Raw genomic sequence first — 21,924 nt, 5'->3', positions numbered from 1 at the left:
AGGGGGGTAAGGTTATGTTACTTTACCCCCTCCCCCTCTAATGTGCAATTATATAGCCCAAATTGTATTATTATATAAACTATAGTGTTATATTTTCATCATGTTTTGGTATATTTCATTTTGGTTAACCTAACTTTACTTCTCGAGTGTATTCTGGATTGTGTGGGAGTACCTAAGCAAGTAATGTTTTGTTTGTGTCTTAAGAGAAATTATAAGGCTTTCTAGGAAGGACTAATTCCCAGTAAGGTCAGGTTACCATTTTAAGTTACACTATTTTTTGGAAAAAGATTGAATCATAATCAAAGCTCTCCTGTTTATTTTCTACAGCCAAATAAATGGAGAAAGGTCTGTGAACTTTCATTACGGCATCGTAAAACAAATTGAGGGGAAACCCTATCGGTAAATGAAGAGAAAATAATCATAGAAAAATAAAAACCTGCAGAAAAGACATGTCGACAAGCTTTTACTGACTGACAGGAGTGTTCAACTTGGTTTGCTGCGAACTAACTTCAGGAAGTGATTGTTTTGTTTGTGTCTTTACAGAAACAATAAGACCTCCCAGGAAGTTAATCCAAGTCACTCTTCGGATTTGTCCTATTCGTACAAAACAAAAGATGTGTTTCTTTTACGATCAGACAAGCGAATCTGTTATTTGTTTCGCTTGGATAGATCCGTTGAGATCTACAAAAGGACTTTTTGACCAAATTCCGACAGTTATCTTTTTTTGATATTCCGAAAAGCATTTTTATTCTAAATGTGTTGTTTTACAGAAGTATCATCGAAAATTTACCTTTTCCACTGACTCGTTTGTTGTGTTTTTTAAACTGATCCCAGTTTCTGAAGTCTCAAAATGCTACTTATGTTTTATAAGAAAAGAAGCTTTTAGATGCTCGGGCTCATGCTGGGTGGTATGTGTTTGGCAACGGGTTGTTTCCCCAGCACTGTGTACTTGTTTTCAGGCATACAAAAATGAACTGAATGGGGTGTTCAGTTCATATCTACTATTAGTGTTGCCAAATTAAAAATACAGACAAAATAATCTTTAAGGAATTACCAATGCTACATATTGAAAAATACTATTCTATTCAAGCTGGGTAATGATGATCGAATAATCGAAATGATTATTATCCTCAGTGAATCAGCTAGAAAGGGCAATTTTTTCTCACTGTCCATTTTTTAAAATGCTTTTTAATTTTTATTTTACTATGGGCAGTTGCACTTTCTTTGTCTAGGTCTTTCTTTGTCTTTCTTTCTTTATTTGTCTTTGTCTCGGCTGTTTGCATAGAGTAAAGTTCTTGTTTCCTTACCAAATAATGAAAAAGTTTAATTTTTCATTAGTGGAATGCTATTTTCAATATTGCCCAACCGTTTGGATGTTGACATTCTATTCACATATACGAAGCCTCCAAATTGTCCAAAACAAGGCAATAAGAATCCTGGACCTTTTTTTCTTGACACACCCTAGGAAGACAAAAGAATTGCCTAAAAACTAAAACATCATTTTTATTCCTTGATATTGTTCATTTACAACAAGTTTTTCACCTTAATATAGGCATATGGTTCTTAGAAATCCAACGTAGGGATATTTTTTTCAATAAAATGAAACTCTTGGTTGAAAATAAATATAGCCATTTATCAAACAGTTCCTGGTAACGAACTGTAGTAAGGAGCGACCCGGCTCAATAGTTACCAAAACTCTAAAAATATAATTTTGATACCAAGAGCTACATCAAAAGAATTACATTTTAATGCTGAATTTAAATATATAAGTTTCATAAAGTTTAGTCTTACCCATCAAAAGTTACGAGCCTGAGAAAATTTGCCTTATTTTAGAAAATAGGGGGAAACACCCCCCCAAAAGTCATAGAATCTTAACGAAATTCACACCATCAGATTCAGCGTATCAGAGAACCCTATAGTAGAAGTTTCAAGCTCCTATCTACAAAAATGTGGAATTTTGTATTTTTTGCCAGAAGGCAGATCACGGATGCGTGTTTATTTGTTTGTTTTCCCAGGGGTGATTGTATCGACCCAGTGGTCATAGAATCTTGCGAGAGGGCTCATTCTAACGAAAATGAAAAGTTTTGGTGCCCTTTTTAAGTAACCAAAAAAATTGGAGGGCACCTAGGCCCCCTCCCACGCTAATTATTTTCCCAAAGTCAACGGATCAAAATTCTAAGATTGCCATTTTATTCAGCGTAGTCGAAAAACCTTATAACTATGTCTATGGGGACGACTAACTCCCCCACAGTCCCCATGGGAGGGGCTAGAAGTTACAAACTTTGACCAGTGCTTACATATAGTAATGGTTATTGGGAAGTGCACAGACGTTTTCAGGGGGAAGTTTTGGTTGGGAGAGGGGTTGACAAGAGGGGGATTTATTGGGGGAACTTTCCATCGAGGAATTTGTCATGGGGGAAGAAAATTTCCGTGAAGGGAGCGCAGGATCTTCTAGCATTATTAAAAAAAAAAACAATGCAAAATAAATATGAAAAGTTTTTTTCAGCTTGAAGTAAGGAGCAGCATTAAAACTTAAAACGAACAGAAATTATTTCGCATATGAGGGGCTCACCTCTTCCTAATGCCTCGCTCTTTACGCTAAAGTATTTTTAGTGATTTCAACTATTTATTCTACGGCTTTTGTGGTTAAGGGGTCATTCTTAATGAATTGGGACAAAATTTAATCTTTAGTGTAAAGAGCGAGGTACTGATGAGGGAGTGAACCCCTCATATATGTAATAAAAACATGAGATTACAAAAGTTCGTTACGTAAGCTAATTTATAAGTTACGTTTATCTTTTACTAATAAAAACATTCGTAAAAAATTAAAAGTTCTAGTTGCCTTTTTAAGTAACCGAAAAATCGCAGGGCAACTAGGCTTCCTCCACCGTTCCATTTTTCTCAAAATCATTCGATCAAAACTATGAGAAAGACATTTAGCAAAAAAAAAAAATATATAAACTTGCAAATTTCGTGTTAAATATTCCTCTGCGGAGAGCCAAAATCAAAGCATGCATTGACTCAAAAACGTTCAGAAATTAAATAAAAAAACAAGTTTTTTTAGCTGAAAGTAAGGAGCGACATTAAAACTTAAAACAAACAGAAATTACTTCGTATATGAAAGGGGCTGCTTCTTCATCAGCGCCCCACTCTTTACGCTAAAGTTTTTTACTGTTTTAAAAAGCAGAGTTGAGAGAAAGGTTCAAACTTTAGCGTAAAGAGCGGGGCGTTGATGAGGAAGCAGCCCCTTTCATATACGAAGTAATTTCTGTTCGTTTTAAGTTTTAATGTCGCTCCTTGCTTTCAGCTAAAAAAAACTTGTTTTTTTTTATCAAGAGCAAGGAATAAGTTTCTTTTTCCTTTTATTAAAAATGAGAGATCAAGACTAAGTTTAAGATACCAACTTCCCGAGATTGCCAATAAATATAAACTACTTGATTTAATAAGTGAGTCACCATCACTCTATACATATAAAAAAAAATTGAAAGAGATAGTTCTTTCTGCCTCTAGTAGCGGGGACTGAATGTAAAGTGATTTATTTATAAATTAGTTTATAAGTCTCATCCGTGTCTCCATGAGTCGATTTTTTTCCGCTTCTTCTCTCTCTCTCTCTTTCTCTGTGTAATCCGTGTGGGCTATTGAGGTGGAATTCCTTCTTCTTTATTTCTCTCTCCATTGCTAAAGGAGACAAAACAAGTTGCCTCTCTATCTCCTTGGTATAAAGATTTATGTATATCGTTTCTTTTTTAATAAAGTCAAGTCAATTACTAATTTTACTAAAATTACTAAGTTGCAGCTTTTGCTGCAACCATGATTTAACCTTTCACTTAATTTCACCTTTTTACTCTGATAACACTTTTTCTAAGTCAATTCAACTTATTCAAAATCAACTCAATGTTATTTAACGATATCAAACGTACATTTAATGACAATAACAATTTTACGACATATTTGGGCTAAAAATTACCCCAGTTGAACTTATTTTCTTCTCTGCTGTTTTGTTTATATCTATAAATAGACGACTGCAAGTTATCAAAATGACCTATCGGAACATCTGACCCAATACAGATTTTAAGGAAAAAGCTGGGTCTTAAATCAGAGCCCAGCGTTCAAAATCAAAGTACTTACGGAGTCTTCATGGCCCCCTAGAGCTTTTTGCGAATGGGTTGAACCCAAGGATTTTTTTGGGAGGTATGAAGGTTTTCCATGAGCCTCTCTAGTATTCTTGATATGTACCAGAGGAAGAAGTCACTTGCATGTACCAGTATCGGTATTTTGAATACCCCTAACTGTCATGGGGAAACGACTGTCATGGGCCGAAATATGTGTACATTATCTACCCAGCTTTGGTGTAAGCTCATTATAAGCACTTAGCATGCAGAAATTCGACTAGGCAAAACACATAATATTCTTAGAATCTATTAAACATGAAATTGATAACCCTCGACACCCAAGGTGTTAAGCAGGCAACAAAACCCTGACTTTTCATGTTTATAAAGGACCGTATACAAATTCAATAAGGTATGGTGTAAATGAAGTCAAATCCCATCCATCACAGAACATTGGTCTTCACACCTTTAGCTTTAACATACATATTGTCTATGGATATATTCATTGAAATCTTGTTGGGAAGTGTATCTGATTTATGAATGAGGTCAAACAAGCAATGCGGTCACTTTAAGATTGATGGGTATTTTAAGATAATGGAATAATCCGCGGGTGTAGAATTTCAATTTTTCTTTTTTGTTTTTATGTCGAACATCAAAGCTTACGATGTTAGTGAAGTTAATGGCGAATTTAAAGAGCTCATTACCCTAGTGTCAATTAGATTAATGGATCCATCTGGTATATACATCTTAACAGGTAATGATAGCCCTTGAAACTTTTATCTAGGAAACTATTTCACGGACTACTATGGAAGGTAGGGTCTGCAGTAGGGTATCTGTACGGAGGAAGGGAGACCCCCAGGAAAAATGTTTCCTAGCAAATGTAGATGTAATGATTTGAAAAAAAAAATGCAATTGCCATTTCAGGGGTGAATATTGTTTTTGGATCATTTTGTGGAAAATTAAATCGTACCCCGAATAGTTAAGGATTGAAAGGACGGCAGCCCCCTCGTATTTAAGTTAACCTTGAGTTTACTTCAAATAAAACCAAAGGGTTGGGTTAAAAATTATAGCAAACAAAAGTTATCCTATATTTGATCACTCTTTGCACTAGACGTTTCACTTATTATATCCATTGACTATATTCTCAATAAAGCATAAGATTAAAATTAGAGTAGAGTACAGAGCAGGGGGTATAGAGGGACACAGGGGCGGATCCAGGATCTTTCAGGGGGGGGTATAAAATATTTTACTCCGATAAACTTGGGAACAAAGGAATACCAGCAATTTAAAGGGAACCTCAACGGTCATACGCCGTAGGTAGGTTGTGGAAATGGTCGTAAATTCGATCTAAAATCTACCGAGGCTCAAAGCTCTAATAAATCTGTTGAATTAAAATGATATAAAAGTATTGATACAAAAAATAATAAGTTATAAAAAATACCCCGCCATAAAAGAAAATAAACAGCTGTTTACCCTTTACAAAATATATGACATTCAATATGAAAATATGATATTATCCCTAAATACCACCACCATGTAAGGGGGGCACACACCCATCTCCCACCTGGATCCTCCAACGGAGGGGCTGTAGCTTACATAGAATTTGTTTTATGAATGGGATGTATTTATAATCAGGACAACATCCATAATTTTTGTTCGGAAGTGTAGGCTACAAAAGAAAATTAAAAAAAATGTATCAAAATTTTGTTTATATACGTTTTTACGCGTCTGACAAACTCTTCAGAGGGGTGGGCGTCAAAGCCCCAAGCCCTCTTTGTGGATACGACCCTGCCGATGATGTCTCCTAAGCAAATTGTCTACTCCAAATATACATTGCTGTGTCTTTGAGCTTCTCTTTCTCTTGTAAAATTAAAATATCCATGTTTGAATTCGAGATACTTCGATGTATTACAAGCTGCACTGTAAAAAAAACTACTATTGTTCTATTGTTCTTATTTTTACTCTCTATTGTTCTTATTTTTCCTCTAAAATAAATTCTCTATTTTCTTCTTCGCAGTCTTTCCTCATGGTTATATGAATAGATTTTTGCGTAAACATATACGCTAGTAGATGATCATTTTAAACACGATTACAGGGGGGCCTAGAGAAAATGATAGATGATCATTTTAAACACGATTACAAGGGGCCTAGAGAAAAAAAAATCAAAGGATCTGATTGGCTAGCTGGTTAAGGACAACAACAGTATGAACCAAGTTTTTCCCTTTTAATGTGGATTGATGTTTTGTATTATGTATGGATAGCCTATTATTGTAGGCAGAATTCTTTGTTGTAAAACACTTGGAAATTCCAATACACGGTTGCTAGGGCTCAACAAATTTCGAACGAGATGATAAGGCATACTTTACGACCTGAAATTTTAGGCTTTTCACTTTCCAAGGCTACCCTGATTGTAAAACAACAGTAAAACAAAGTCTCTATCACCCCGAAGTTCCTATTATCTCTGATTTCTGTGTTGAAGTTCTGAAGCCTTTATTGTCCCTTGAAAGACAAATAGTTGAGCCCAGGAAAAGGACTGGGAAAATTGGAGAGCGATAGAGAGAGAAGGTCTTGGCGTTCTTTTGAGTGTAATAGACAAGTCTGATGTCAAAGATCTCCAGTGTCTTTCGGTTAACAAAAATTCTGACATAAGTCTGAACAATTTTTGACCTCACTAAATTGACGTCACTAAAATAGAATCACTAAAAATTTAAACGTTAAAAAGTTAAAATGTTAAAAACTTAAATGTTAGAAATTAAAAATTTAATGTTAATTAAAAATTTAAATTTAAATAAGAAATTTAAAAAATTAAATGACGTCACTAAAAAGATCTCAATTGTCTTTCGGTTAACAAAAATTCTGACATAAATCTGTAAATTTTTGAATTACAGAATTCAGGAGGCAGTTGTATACGTCCTGGAATTGAGTCAAATTGGAGCTTCCCGTTTCCAATCGCCAGCAATTGATCTGAAAATGTTTCATTTGCGAATGGTACACAGGATAATGACAAAAAAAAACCTGAGTGAAGTATAAATAAGCTTATATCTGGACTCAATCTTCTGAGATTATTCCAAGAAGAAAAATATCAATGCCTGAGAACGATAAGACTTGGACATATTGCTCAGGAAATTGGGTTTTGAACAAATAAGTGTTGAAGGTTGACGAAGAAATAAGTGTTCAAATTCAGAGCCTCTATAGGAGGAAAAATATCGATCAAAACTCCTAGTTCATCCTCAACCCATTAGGCAGATGTAACAATAATGGTCTCAAAGGGCAATAATTGTGTAAAAGCTGCGTATGCAGAGAATCTCCAATTTTCTCAAAATTTCTTGATTTTTACTACTCCCTCTCTAATATCCTATAGTTTTAAGGCTCTATTGGCTGTCTTTTTTAAGTCCCTTACACAAAAGATTGAATATGTGCCTCATGGGTCTCATCGAATCAGTATCTATCGAAAAGCCATTCAAAGGTAATGAAAAACAGGAATTTTAATGAAAACAATCAAATAGGTATTGTCCCAGCATTACATAAAGTATGGATAAAATAATCAAGAGTGGCTAGGGGGAGGGAAAGGAGGCTCTATACAGAATGAGGAATTTGCTCAGATTCTTATGGCTCTAATGGCAGTATCTAATGGCTCTTCTTAGAGAAGGAAATTGATACTTTTGTGGATTTTATCCACGAATGTTAGTTATTGGACCGTTGTTTTGGCTTAGTATAATATAAATCCTTAATTTTAGAACATGTTTGATTTAGGTACTCCTGGAAAATTATTCAAAACTGAAACCGTGGATTCCCTTCCAATTTTACTATATTAATCAATGAACTGTCTAAGATTGGACTGTCAGTTAATACGTCTAAATGCGAGTTTATTTGTTTTAACAGCCCTTATGCGGTCGCTCCATTCGTTGCTGGGACTGAAGTTCTGCCATGTTCTTCTTCAGTTAGTTGGCTTGGTCTGTGTTTCGGTCCAACACTTTCCATTACCTGTTCATCCCTAGTCAATCAAGTCGTGAAAAATCTACGCGTCGCTTACGGAAAAATATCCCCAAACAAAAGCCGTTACAACCGCAACGGTTTGTGCCTGATTTATAACGCTTATTGCGCCCCTATGCTTTTGTTTTTATCAGGCATGGCTCATCTGTTTCGTAAGAAAGATCGCTATACTCGCTATGTGCGGCTTATTTCAGATATTGCAAGTTCCTCCTCCAGCTTCCTAGATGGCACAGAAACAGAAAAATAGATGCTCGATTTGGTTTAATAGATGTGTCTTGTTGGATTCGGTCTTCCAGTGATGATTTATGTAAAAAGACTATCAACTTTATTCACGTTTATGACCCTCTGCAGCATTTTTCCATATAGATACTGGTTAATTAGTCCATGTTGTCTTTTGTTACTTTGAATTTTTTTTCTCACTGTTTATCTTTTTGCTTTTGTTTCTTTATAATACCCCGTACTTTGTGTTTTTTTTATACTTTTACGGGTAATAAAGTTCATTCATTCATTCATTCATTCTACATAAAACACTGGAACCAACACAAATATGCGAAAGAAGTAAAGTATATATTTGCCTTTGTTCTCTCATACCCCGAGTTTGCTTTTGGTTCCGGGGGAGGAAATCAGAAGATTTTCCGAAGGGGGGAAGTAAATATAAAATTCGTATGGTTGGGGTCTAATATACAAGTATTCATAAAAGCTTTGGACAAGTCTTTGCGTGATGGATATGCTTTCTCTCCCTACAACTATTTGCATGCAGTTGTAATCCAAGTCGCTAAAATTTGCATCCATGCTGCTTATAGGTTCGGATCAATACCTTTGAAGTTGTAGAAGATGAATTCCTGAAAATTAGTTAGTTCGGATAAAATAAAAAGGTAAAGTAGTTAGATAAAAAAAAACTTTTAGATGTCGTTAATTTTTTTACTTATGAATTAATTGTAAAATAACAGATACAAATATTCTGTGGAAGACTGAATTTTATCTCTGGCAGAAATCGCGATAGTCCACTGAAATCTTGCCCTAAAGACTGGGAATAGACATTTTCAGCAATATCGAACTTAAGAACCAAGGGTTTTTATGAAAAAATAGAGCATTACATTTTTTAGAATGCTGCATGGTTTTACAATTCATTTGCATTTTGGACCCCCTGAGGTAAAGTAGAAAATAACTACTCTGGTCCATCTGTTGGTACCCATGCCTAGTAACAACCACCTAGCGACTTTTTAAGAATTGGCTGCCTGCACTGCACTGCATTTAGTGCTGCACTGGTTAATATCACCCACGAAGATAAAAGGATATTCAGATTCTCTCATGTTCTTTTTTTTTAAGCTATGAGCTGATGTAAAATAGCAAAAATTATATGTAATTTGTGGTTATCATATTTTTTTCAGATACAATGGAAAGCACCAAACCGAAAATTCTTTTAATCGAACCATTTTATGGGGGCTCGCACAAACAGCTGATTGACAAAATAAATGGTTTGTATGATTTTGATTTTACTGTTTAATTTGTTGCTTAGTTCCGAATAAGATTTCGATTTTCTTGAGGAATTTATTAATAGAAAATATAGTACTTAACATTGAACCAGAATTATCATAATTAGTATATTGAACTACGTTTCTACTTCTAGAATTTCTTTAAAATTCGCGAAAATCAAAAACCAGGCCTTATATTACACGATGTAACCATGAGAATCATGACTCGAAATTGGCATGTCCAAGAAGGGAATTATTAGCGTCATCTATCATTTTCAAGCAAGGCTACACCGTCACCTATGGTGCTTGATTTCGACGAATGAAGAACTATGGAAGACGTATTTTGTCAAACAATAACAATCAAAGCAACGTCACCATGTTAATACTTGTATGTTTGATTGAAAGCGTAGTTCTGTAAAACGTTCCAAGAAAATTTATAAAAAAAAAACTCTCAGAGTACGCACATAAAAAAGATCAATATATTAGTATTCTACCGTCAATAGCACGTTCGTTGATGCAACAATTCTTCTGTAAAGGGAAGTTTTCCGGTCAGAAAAGGAATTTTTTTTTCGCTTTAATCCGAAACAGAAACGTGTCAAAATTCGTCCACATGAAGATACACTTTCTTCAGGCTATGGAAATGGTTCTTATAGCCTTTTTTACTTTTAAAAATTGAACTCAGGAGCGCTACCTAGGATAATGCGACTAGAACTTTTTATTACACAGTCATGTAAGAGCCATGTAAATAGATCCAATTCACTTTAGTTTCTGATTCTCTGTGGCTTAGGCTAGTTTTTGTGTTTGTGATTGTATAGATTACATTGTATAGTATAGTCATACATAGATAGTATAGTTCATGTCAAGTCAGGAAGAACAAGAACCTAAGTAGATGCAGTTGTTATTCAATTTACTACTTCAAAGGAAAATTATATCCCGTTTTTGTCTCGTTCTCGTCAAAAAGACGCCTTACCTGAGATAGAGGCTGTCAGAGAGGGCGTCCCAAGTGCCATTTGTTTGCAAAATAGGAAATTTCCTTACCTCCGGAACGGTCCAAGACAATGTTTTTTTTTAAATAATGATTTTTTAATAGAGAAATTTTGGCTGTTTTTTTTTTTCTAAAATTTATAGAATTTTTTAGTTATAGCTTAGTATTGGTATCATTACTTGTCTAAAAAAAGTTGAATCTTTAACTAAATATTTTATTTCATTAAAGATAATACAAACTAAAAAAAGAAGTTTCGAGTTTTTAGTCAAAAAAAAAAAAAAAATTGTAGAGGGGCTACCGATGTGGGAATTCTGTATGCATATACTCTAAACTCTGGGAATTACCCTTCAAGAATTGAGATGTGGACGCTGGGTCTTTGGTCTATGCGCTGGTAATGAAAAAATACGGAAATAAGACGACACATAAGTGCCATCCGTGCAAAAATTCATTCTCCTCATTGTTCAACCCAAGGGACTGTAAGTTTACTGTATAAAGTATTCGGCAGCAGCAGTTCTAATGGTGTACTTTTTATTTCGATTGCACGCCATTTCTTAGAGCTTTTGGGCTGCTTTTGATATTCCCATAAATTTGTTTTTAAAATAGTATTTTACTATTAAGATTAATTACCACCAACAACCCTGAATCAGCTAGAAATGGCAATTATTTTCTCGCTTGTCAGTTTTGTTTCAAACGCGTTCTTTAATTTTTGGTTACTATGGGTCGAGGTTCGTCTTTTATTAGGTTGAAACTACCGCTGCAACCACGATCAATATCACAATATTATACGATTGTTCTGATTTTCAATGCTGGAGTAAGTTATATTGGTATACTTTGGCAATAATTAAAATATCGCCTTCTTTCCGTTGGATTTACATTTTTATCAATCTTACAGATACTCTTGTGACGGTTGGAATGGAAACACATTTGGCAACACTGACGGCAAAGAAATGGCATTGGAGAGCCAGAGTCTCCGCGCTTATTTTATGGGAACAGATACCATATTTAGAATTTGAGTAAGCAGTTCTCAGAATTTCAGCTTTTTTCAACAAAAATGCTTTAAATCTTACGAAATATGGTGAATCTTGTGAGCTTCCCTGCAAATAGGGAAAACACGAGTTCCAAATTTCGGTTAAGAACCAGCACAAAAACGTTTAAAAAACAAAATTAAAAAAAGGGGTCTTGAGATATGGGTATTTATCATTACTCTTTGATCTACTCCTGAGTTGTCATTTTGTTCATTTTATTTGCCAAACTTTGGAAATTGATAAGAAGAATGATATACTGCCATATTGGTTTGGACATAAACTACAGTAATAGGAGGAAAACCCAATAAATATATTGTGTTACTTGTCGCTCCTATTCCTACCCCATTAAAAAAACACTTGTTCATTGGTTTACTGATAATATCCGTGGTATAAAGGAATTTTTCAAAGCAGAGGCTCTCTACTATCCTATCTGAACGATTTATAAAGTCATGGAATTTGTATGTCCAGTGCTTGCAGGGTATATTTCTCTTTTTTGTGTGAAAAATGTTTTGCAACCTTACCCTTCTTTAAAGATGAACCCAAGGCCGTATCCTGGCGAGGATTGGTTTAGATATAAATGAATCACCAAGGTCTAATGGATGCCACGTAACTTGAACTAGCTTTTCAAACTTGGAAGCGATTTGAAGGGCTTCCCAAATCAGTTTATTCACAATGTCCTCTTTAGGTATCACACTTGCCATAATTTTAGCTGCATAGATGGCAAATTTCTTGCTTTATTCTTAGCTACTTATTAAATGTTCTTTTTAAATTGGGACTTTAGTTTAAACTATGTTCCATTGTTTTTTGCTAAATACTTCAGATTTTTTTAGTTTTTTCTTTCTTTTTCCCCATATCATCTGCCATCTAGTTTTATAACAAATATGAAACATTCTTCATGCAAGCTTTTAAGCAAAGAATGTTGAAAACGATGATAAAAATAAAACTTAAAACTAATTTTAACAAGCTAAACGAAGTCAGGTTAGTTTCTTCATTTGGTTTTCTTCTGGTCTCCTTCCAACTGCGTTTTTCCTACTAGTATATAGATAGATAGATAGATAAGTTTATTTCAAAAGCCCATGGGCCATATACACACACAAATATAAATAAATAACAAACAAGCAAGGAAATTAACAACAGTACGAATTACAAACACCCACAAAAAAACAGAATTCAACGCGAAAAGTGCCTAATCTAACAACAAAAGAAATTAGTCATATAAAACTTGTTCTTCTTATTAAGGATTTATCTATATACACTCCCACTCGAAATATTGTGGTTGGGTTACTATTTTGCAGAATACCCAGAAGCATCAAATTAATCCCATGCAAATATATTTCCCGTAAATCCAAGAGCACCGGGCAATTCTGGAGAAAATGATCCAAGTCTTCATCGTCATCTTTACAAAGGGGACAAACATACCGCCTATCAGGACCAACTGTCAGTTTATTTTTGTCTTTTTATTTTATTTTATTTGGATTGGAAGACAATTCTCCCTAAGCTAAATCCAACGACGTAGAATCATAGCCGGTAAATTAAATTTAAAATAAACTTCCTCTCCAAAACTAGGTTTTGCCTGATTATAATGTTGCAGGGTTGTAAAACCAGCCCTTGCCAATGCTAAATTTCCTGACTCTGTAATATAAATCGTACCTGGCTTTCTAAATTTGTTGGTACATCACTAGAGCAAAGACCATTATTCCATAAATAAGGCATTCCTACTTTTTCAAGTAATGATTTAATTTGGGATGGCCACGAGGTTTTTAAACCACATTTCAACATCTGTTCATATGCCGCTCTTACTAGTCTATCTTCATTACTCTTCGTTAACTTCAACCATAATCTAATCATTAAAATATACCTACGTAGCTTTAAAGAAAACAGGTCCATATCACCTTTCAGAATTTGTGAATGAGTTGTCTGATATAGACCAAACACTCTTTTATAGTACTGGAACTGAAGGGACTCCAGCTGCTCCACCGTTTCTCCACCCCATATCTCTGCTCCATATTCTATCACGGTTAAAATTTTTGTGTTAAATATTCTTTTATGCATTTTTAGGTTTTTAATCCCCATTATCGTCGGGTTTCTAAATATTGCTGATATGGCCACCCTACCTCTCTTAGTTATTTCATCAACATGACTCCTTAGGCTTCCGTTTTCTGATAAGATAAAGCCTAAATATTTTGTTCTTTTACTTATAAATAGTTCCTCATTATTAAATTTAAATGTATATTTTTCATCACCCCCAACACTCCTTTTTAAAAAAAACTATAACTTCACTCTTTTCAGTATTCAGCCTTAATTTTTATCTGCAAATATTCTTCTATGAGATTCAAAAGTGTCTGTAGATCTTGCGGTTTATTAGCCACCAAAGCAATATCATCTGCAAATAGTAAGAGAGATAGTTTTTGAGTCCCTAGGCTAACTTTCGGAGCCCATCTATTCTCTAGGAAGTTAACAACATCATTAATGAAAATATTAAACAACTTAGGTGAAAGGGTGCTGCCCTGTTTTACTCCCCGCTTAATATCAAAAAGCTTTGAAAACCTATTACCAACTTGTATGATTCCACTCACACAAGTATACATGCTCAGTATCAATCTAACAAATGAATGGGGAAGGCCAATATTTAGTATGGCATCATTCAATAACTCTCTGTCGACACTATCAAAAGCCTTATGGAGATCCAGAAATCCCACATAAAGACAAGTTTTACCTTTTCCATATTTATCTATTAATGCCTTTAAAATAAACACACTATCTGTCGTCCCATACCCTGTCCTGAAACCTCCTTGTTCCTCATGTATTAAATTATTTTCGTTTAACCAGTTGGAAAGCCCGGTATCTAATATTTTCTCTAAAACCTTGCTTAAAGCAGGGGCAAGCGCTATTAAACGATAATTTTCACGAGCCTTCGGGTTTCCTCTCTTAAAAAGTGGTATAAACAATGATGTCTTCCAAGCGCTTGGCCATTGCCCTGACGTTAACACCTTATTACAAAGAAGAACAATTATCGGCATCAAAATGGAAAGAAAATTCTTAAATAACAATATTGGTATACCATCAACACCCGCAGCAGTACCACCTTTTAAATTCTTAAACATTGACTTAATCTCTTGGCCATTCACATCACCCACTAAATCGTAATCATGTTCCCTCATAGGATAAATAACCTTCTCTGGGGTATGCGCTACCTCCTGAAGATCTACACAATCACCTTCCAAATTATTTAGGCAATCAGGCCATGAATCAGCTTCCGGAACAGCCTAGGTATTAACATTTCCCTTTCCACTATCATTCTTTATAAAGCCCCAAAACTTTTTAAAATCTTTATTTCTAAAATCATCAGTAATATCCAGTTTCTTCTTATTCTCGTACTCTTTTTTTTCTTTTTATTAAACTTTTATATTCTCTTCTTTTATCTTTATATTTAGCCAATCTCAGACTTTGATCTTCCGCGCCATCAAATTCATTCAAACGATTTAATAAATATTTTACTTCTTCTTTCATTAACTTGCAATCCAAATCAAAATATCCCTCATTCTGTTTTAATTTTTTAGTAAGGCCACATGATTCTGCACAACTGCCCATTATTTCATTTAACAGCATAATTACACTATATGCATCTTTTTCATTGTCTTCTAACGCTTTTTTTACATGCGAATCTAAGAACTCCCTTTTAAATGCCTCAATATCTTTATCTGTTAAATCATTTCTAATTCGTTTTTCTAAACCTATTTTTCTATAATCCGAATTGTAGAAATTTCTTACTCGTGAACCGTGGTCCACAAACTGCCCAATCTTCACCTCAAGCATAATAGCTCTATGATCAGATCCAACTAAATCTAATGCTCCCATATTTATTGATTCAGGTACAAATTGCGTATTAATTAGCACATAATCTACAACACTTGGAGTTGGACCCGAAAGGCAAGTGAACTCGCCCCTACCCTTATCATTCCCAAACCTATAATTAGCTCTTGTAGTTCTTTGAGGTCTGCAAAGAAGAACTATTTTTTTTTAGAAAATATCCAGGAATGTAGATGAAATTTACTCAAATTTAGGTCTGTCACCAATGAAGCTCTTTCTCACAGGAAACATAAGACATCCTTTTCGCTACTCTATCACAACCTGAGATTAGCCGTGTGCGGAAAATGTTCTTAATACATACATTAGAGTCTTGCCTTCTGCAGATGCTTCACAAGAGGAAGCGTTAAAAGGAATATATTCCTCTATGAGATCCCTAAGACATTCTCCTATGACATCAGTCCATTTGTTTTTCTTTGCAATAAAAATGAAGCTGCTTATCTAGAATAATCTAGTTGATATTCGGTCGATAAATCCAATAACTTAAATAAAACCCTCCTCCCAAAAAATTCTTCCTTTGGTTTGAGAGCCCAAAGTGGATCTGATTAATTTGTCTCTTGCATCACGTATTTTTCTTGAAATGTTCAAAGTAGCTAAAGTTGTTAAATTGATAAAAAGAAAATGGCGCACTGGTTTCAAATTATAGACCGGTTTTCGTTCTTTCTACGGAGTCAAAAATACTGGAAAATGTCATGTATAAAAGAATATCTTTTTTGTATATGCCACTTCGTTTGTGCACATTAGTCTAGACAAAGATTTTTGTGTCCTAAATTTCTAAGTTTTCATCTTCTTTTTTGCTTGGATTGTCTCACGATTGATTCAAGCCTTACCTGTTTGGGAGGTATATCTATGTATCAGATAAAGGTTTTCCTTCCACCCCCTCTGCAATACAGATACTGGTGATTCGATCCTGTGTGGCATTTTGGCCTTTCTAACGAAATTTTTAATAAAGGTTATCCATTTGAAAAGCCTGCCCTCTAATACATTTTTTATATTTGCAAAAAAAGATATTCTAATTACTCCACAGGAGAGAAGGAAAATTCATCGTTACACCAAGCAGAATACCTTTCCGTAAAACTGTTCAATCCAGATGTTTTCGACCCGTTTCTTCCATGGTTCCTATTTATTCCCGATTTGTACCCGCACAGAAGGACGTCGGAGCATTTTTGTAACCTTTGTTACTAAGCTACTTGATAATCCATCCACATTCTCCTCTTAATTACTTTGTAAATTTAGCCTTTTTGTTTTACTCACACTGTAAATCACCAGTTAATTTCCGTCTACTAGGTTTAATCTTATTCTCTTCTGCCTTCTAGGTATATTTTCACAAGCTCTGTTTTGAGTTTGGCAGAGCTGATGGGCTTAAGACCAGACCTAGGCAAGGCAAAGAAAATAGTTTACTTCCATGAAAATCAACTAGTATATCCAGTACGTGAAAAGAAAGAAAGAGACTTTCAATATGGCTATAATCAAATAACAACATGGTAAGTGAAAATCAGGGGCGTAATTTAGTATGGGGAAGGGGTGGGGGGCAACTACCTCCTGTAAATCTCAGTTTTTCCACCCAACCCTCCTCCTCCCTTCCTCCTGCAACCTGAATCAAGCAATAGAAACAAGCATAAAAACGCAACAAAGCTGTTAGAAACAAACTCGGTAAATAAAGATATTCGTAAGTTTTATTTTCATACATCGAAGTTTCTGAGTTTCGATCTAAAAACCCAGGAAGATTTTCTCAGAGAATTCTCTATATTAAATTTCTCTAGCAATTTCTAGTAACTATTCCCGGTTAGTTCGTGGATTCGCCTTTGTCGATACAGTTCTTGCTAATAGTTTTGGCCAGGATTGGCCAGGAGTGAAAAAACACTCTAAACGGGGTTAAGGGTTGTCTTCCTGGTATCCAACATGTTTTTCTAGTCTTACTTTTTAGGTTTTTTACTTAAGGAAGTTTGAACTGAAGTTATTTTCTACTTATTATTTGTTCGCTGATTAGTTTCATCTTAAAAAATTAATAAATTCATGAATTTATTCATGAATTTTTTTCATAGCGTATTATTCTTCACAGGATTGGTTACAATCATATTTGTCTCGTACCAATGGTGACAATAGTGCGACAGATTATGATCTCGATAGAATATATTAAAAAAAAACAGGAAAAAAAATAACACAACGAAATGAAAGATTATGCATATACAGAAAAAGAGAGAGAAATATTTCTTTTTTTTTTTTAGAAAACTCATATCTGAAACAAACTTAAAGCTGTTGGTCAAGTGATAATGTAATAAGAAACACCTTATAACAAAAACACAAATATAAAGATACTGCGTTTTTGAGAGACAATTTTCTTGGAGGAGGAATTAACAAGGTTCATGAAAAGAAGAGTTTTTGAAGGAGAAAGGGGAACCTCCAAATGCTTATACTTTGTATTGTTGGCGTCAAGGTGTCTTATTCCAAAAATTGGAGCAATTTTGTGTTTATAGAACAGAAAAAGCAAAAATTAAGTTGACAAATTAAAATAATGTTCCTTGCGTAATCAGGTTAGTGGGGCACTGTTCAACAATTAAACCTAAATTTTATGATCGACCAATCAGAGAGAAAATTTGCACACATTTTTTGAAGAATACATGTATATATGCAACAATAGGCTATTCTCTGGAAACATGTTGTTTCCAGTTTGCCACTGTTGCCACTTCAGTTTCTTAGTTCTATCGTGCAAGTGTGACATTTAAATCAAGGAAAAACCAGATCGTTCATGTGTCTCGGCTTTTTTTTTACAGACATATGCAAGAATAAACTTGTCCATGCATCGCAAACCTACTTTTCAACCCACATCATAGTCATAACCATCATCATCGGTCATAACAACATCAGAATACAACTTGACTATATATTGATAAAAAACCAAGATTTGTGGTTGACATCAAACCATCACAAACCTAATTTTTAACCTCCTATTTTATGCCTGATTCAGGCCATACCACGAGGTACTCCATCGCAAAACTAGCTTTCAACTTCCTACTTTATGCCTAAACCACACCATACCTTCAGCCCAGGGCCGTATCGAGGATTTCTTTGGAGGGGGGAGGGGTACAAAAAGATTTTTTAAGGGGTGGGAATCCTTCAGAAAAATTTGAAAAAAACGCATCAAAATGTGTTTATATTTATTTTTGTTATATTTTTACCAGTTGCCCAACATTTAGGGGGGGGGGGTCAAAATCCCTGACCCCCTTCTCTGGATACACCCTTGCATGAGCTACACCATCGCAAACACAAATTTTAACTTCCATTTTTTATGTTTGAGCCATGCCATACCTTGAGTAACATGATCGCGTACCTAGCTTTTAACTTCCTACTTTATGCCTGAGCCACACCATACCATAAGCCATACCATTATAAATCGAAGTTTTAACTTACTATTTCATGCCTTAGCTATATCATACCATGAACTGCTTCATTGCAAACCCAGCTTTTTAACTTCCTACTTTATGTCTGAGCCACACCATACCATGAGTCACACCATCGCAAACCTAGCTTTTAACTTTCTAATTTATGCCGGGGCCACATCGTAAAAAACACAACTTTTAACTTTTTACTTTATGCCTGAGCAGCACCATACCATGAGCCAAACCATTTCAAACCTAACTTTTAACTTCCTACTTTATGCCTGAGCCACACCATAGTCATAATCTGTTGATAAAAAAGCCACGTCTCATGATTAACATCTGTTTTTCTATGAATTATAACGTCACAGTCATAGTGCAGAAGCGGAAAACTGAAATAGCAAGAAAATAGTTTGACACACTTGGATAAACTCTAACCTTTTTTTAATTATTATTTTTATCTTTACTCTATCTTAGTTATTCTTTTCATTGTTCTATATTGTATTTTTCGTTGAATTCATTTCTCAAATAGGGAATCTGTGACTCTCAGCTACCATCATTTCTAATTAAAACACAAATTATGTCTTAAATCCAAACTCTATGTAGTCAATCATAAATTTTATGCCTAAAAGTGATGGTGCATAATTGGTGCTATAGTTACTTCAAGTTTTACTGTGGCGTGGCCTCAGGTTTTTCTTGAAAAAAAGGCATCTAGCATGAGTGACATCTAATTTTCGAAAATAGTCTTGTTGCAGATGCCGTAGTTTTCAATTCAGAATACAACATGCAGAGTTTCTTACATGCCATTGTTCCATTTTTGAAGCTAATGCCAGACTACAGGATTAAGAATATTCCAGAAAATATTTCGAAAAAGTCAATTGTCCTTTATTTTCCCATTGAAGTTCCTAAGTTACCGCCCTTTGAGAAGAACGGTCCACTTCATATTGTTTGGAATCATCGATGGTGCGTATTCTAACATTTTTTTTTATAATTGACTCCACTCCCCTTCTTTAATGATAGAAGGTATGTGGTCATTTTGATGAATGATAAAATTTACAGATGATCATAATTTATTATCAGAATGGAATGAATAAAGATGTCTTTCTAAATTTTTATCATTGAATTGACAAGGAATACAACTAAATTAAATTAAAAAGAATATATGAAAAATTACCACTGGGTACTTTGTTTATTTCATTTTTTGTTATTATTGAGAATGATTAGATGTTTTGACAACGGGCTTTTTTTATTTCATTGGCATTTAATATACGTTTAAAAAGAATTTTAGAACTACAGGCTTAATTTTCTAGTAATTTACCGCAAGCTATAAAATAATAAATTTGGTAAAAAAGAATTACTAGATATTTTGAGAACCAAACAATATATAGAAAACTAATAGAGCCAGTCTACATACAATCATCGATCTTCATTTTGATTAATGATAAAAATTACTGATTATCATAATTTACCACTGCTAAATTTTTATCACTGAATGTTAAAAAAAAAATACATGAAAAATTACCGCTGGGTATTTTGTTTATTTCATTTTTTTATTATTGACAATGATTAGGTAATTCGACAAGGGGCTTTTTTTCATTTCATTGGCTTTTAGTATTCGCTTAAAAAGGATTTTGGAACTACAGGCAAAATTTTCTAGCAATTTACTGCAAGCTGAAACATAATAAATTTGGTAAAAAATAATTATCAGATATTTTGAGAACCAAACAATATATTAGAAAATTAATAGAGCCAATCTACATATTTTATTAGGGTAGTATAAAATTTATAACCCTACTCGTACCGCAGTAATAGAACATGATAAAATAAACTAGATAATAGAATAAAACAATAAACTAAAAAATAAAAAAGACAGTAAAAAATAATACAATAAGTTCATTGTACAATAGTACAATAAACCATGAAAAAAATCTATTTTAATATTGTTCTACAAAAATTATAAACTATGCGATACTTTGAAACACTGTAGCAGAGCTGTCAAGATAGTTCAAGCATTTTTTTTTGGGGGGGGGGTAAGAATTTTCCAAGCAACCAGAAAGTTAAACAAAAATGCGTAACGAATGAACAAACGATAACTGTAAAGCTGTAAATTCTTTAGCAAAATGTAAAAAAAACTATTCAAACTAGGAAAGTACCAACTTTTTACAGCATTTGGGCCACTTTTTTTTTATATTATACGAGTCCCTTGGGATGGAAGGGAGTGTTTGTGTCCGTGAAATCCCATGCCTGTGTTTTTTTCATTGCCGTGCTTGCTTTTCTAATATATTCTTGGACATTTTGTAGGTGAGACCGTAAAGACACATGTTTGGAATTCGATTCATGTTCATCTTTAACAGATATCACTTTTACGTCACTGATTTTTCTTTTTCAGGGAACATGACAAGAACCCTAATGACTTTTTCAGTGCACTTTTCGAGTTGAGCGATGAGAAATTTGAATTTCGACTATCGGTGCTGGGTGAATCTTACGCAGATAATCCTCCAATATTTCAAGAAGCAAAAGAAAAGCTTTCAGAGCATGTATTCAGATGGGGTTACCTTGAGACTAAAGCTGAATATTTTGATACACTATTACGAGGTGACGTTGTAATATCAACGGCTGTTCATGAATTCTTTGGTGTATCAATGTAAGTCAATATACTTTATTTAAACTTAATACTACTTATACAAGCTCTTTACGGCGGAAAACCGTCTAAACTTGACTTCTGCCTGCTTAGAAATACTTCTTCCTATGCCTGGAGGGGAATACGGCTGCAACGGTCAACTTCCAGGTCGGACAACCGTGGGCCAATGCCCATAGCTCATCGAGGAAGAGAACGGTATGGTGTATTCTGTTGTTTTGTTTGCGTCTCCTCCGAAGACCTTGAGGAGTCCAACATCAAAAGTCGTAGAGGAATCTCCCTTGTCTCATGCGAGTCACGTCACCCAGTATCGCCATCTTTTAAACCAAATTTCATCTGTTATTTGTGATTGCTTGGAAATAGCTCTGATCTGGGTTGTATTCTATTAACCCGACTAATTGCAAGTATTCTTCCTAAGTTAGTATTTCTAAGGTTATGCCACTCTTCCTCTGTAA

The 21,924-nt window shown here is 34.4% G+C and overlaps 1 protein-coding gene across 1 annotated transcript in view; it reads left to right on the top strand.

Annotated features, from left to right (window-relative positions):
* Positions 1-4,736: 4,736 nt before the first annotated feature.
* The window catches only part of LOC136035770 (tRNA-queuosine alpha-mannosyltransferase-like), a 20,734-nt gene continuing 3,546 nt past the window's right edge, over positions 4,737-21,924 (top strand). Inside the window, exons 1-6 of the mRNA XM_065717741.1 lie at positions 4,737-4,863; positions 9,494-9,580; positions 11,455-11,575; positions 16,771-16,938; positions 19,576-19,794; positions 21,221-21,475. Of these exons, the coding sequence (XP_065573813.1) occupies positions 4,752-4,863; positions 9,494-9,580; positions 11,455-11,575; positions 16,771-16,938; positions 19,576-19,794; positions 21,221-21,475 (962 nt within the window). The 5' untranslated portion in view covers positions 4,737-4,751. The remainder of the gene's footprint in view (positions 4,864-9,493; positions 9,581-11,454; positions 11,576-16,770; positions 16,939-19,575; positions 19,795-21,220; positions 21,476-21,924) is intronic.

Source organism: Artemia franciscana, chromosome 14 (genome assembly GCF_032884065.1).
Source record: "Artemia franciscana chromosome 14, ASM3288406v1, whole genome shotgun sequence".
NCBI lineage: Eukaryota > Metazoa > Arthropoda > Branchiopoda > Anostraca > Artemiidae > Artemia > Artemia franciscana.
This window is presented reverse-complemented; position numbering and strand designations above follow the sequence as displayed.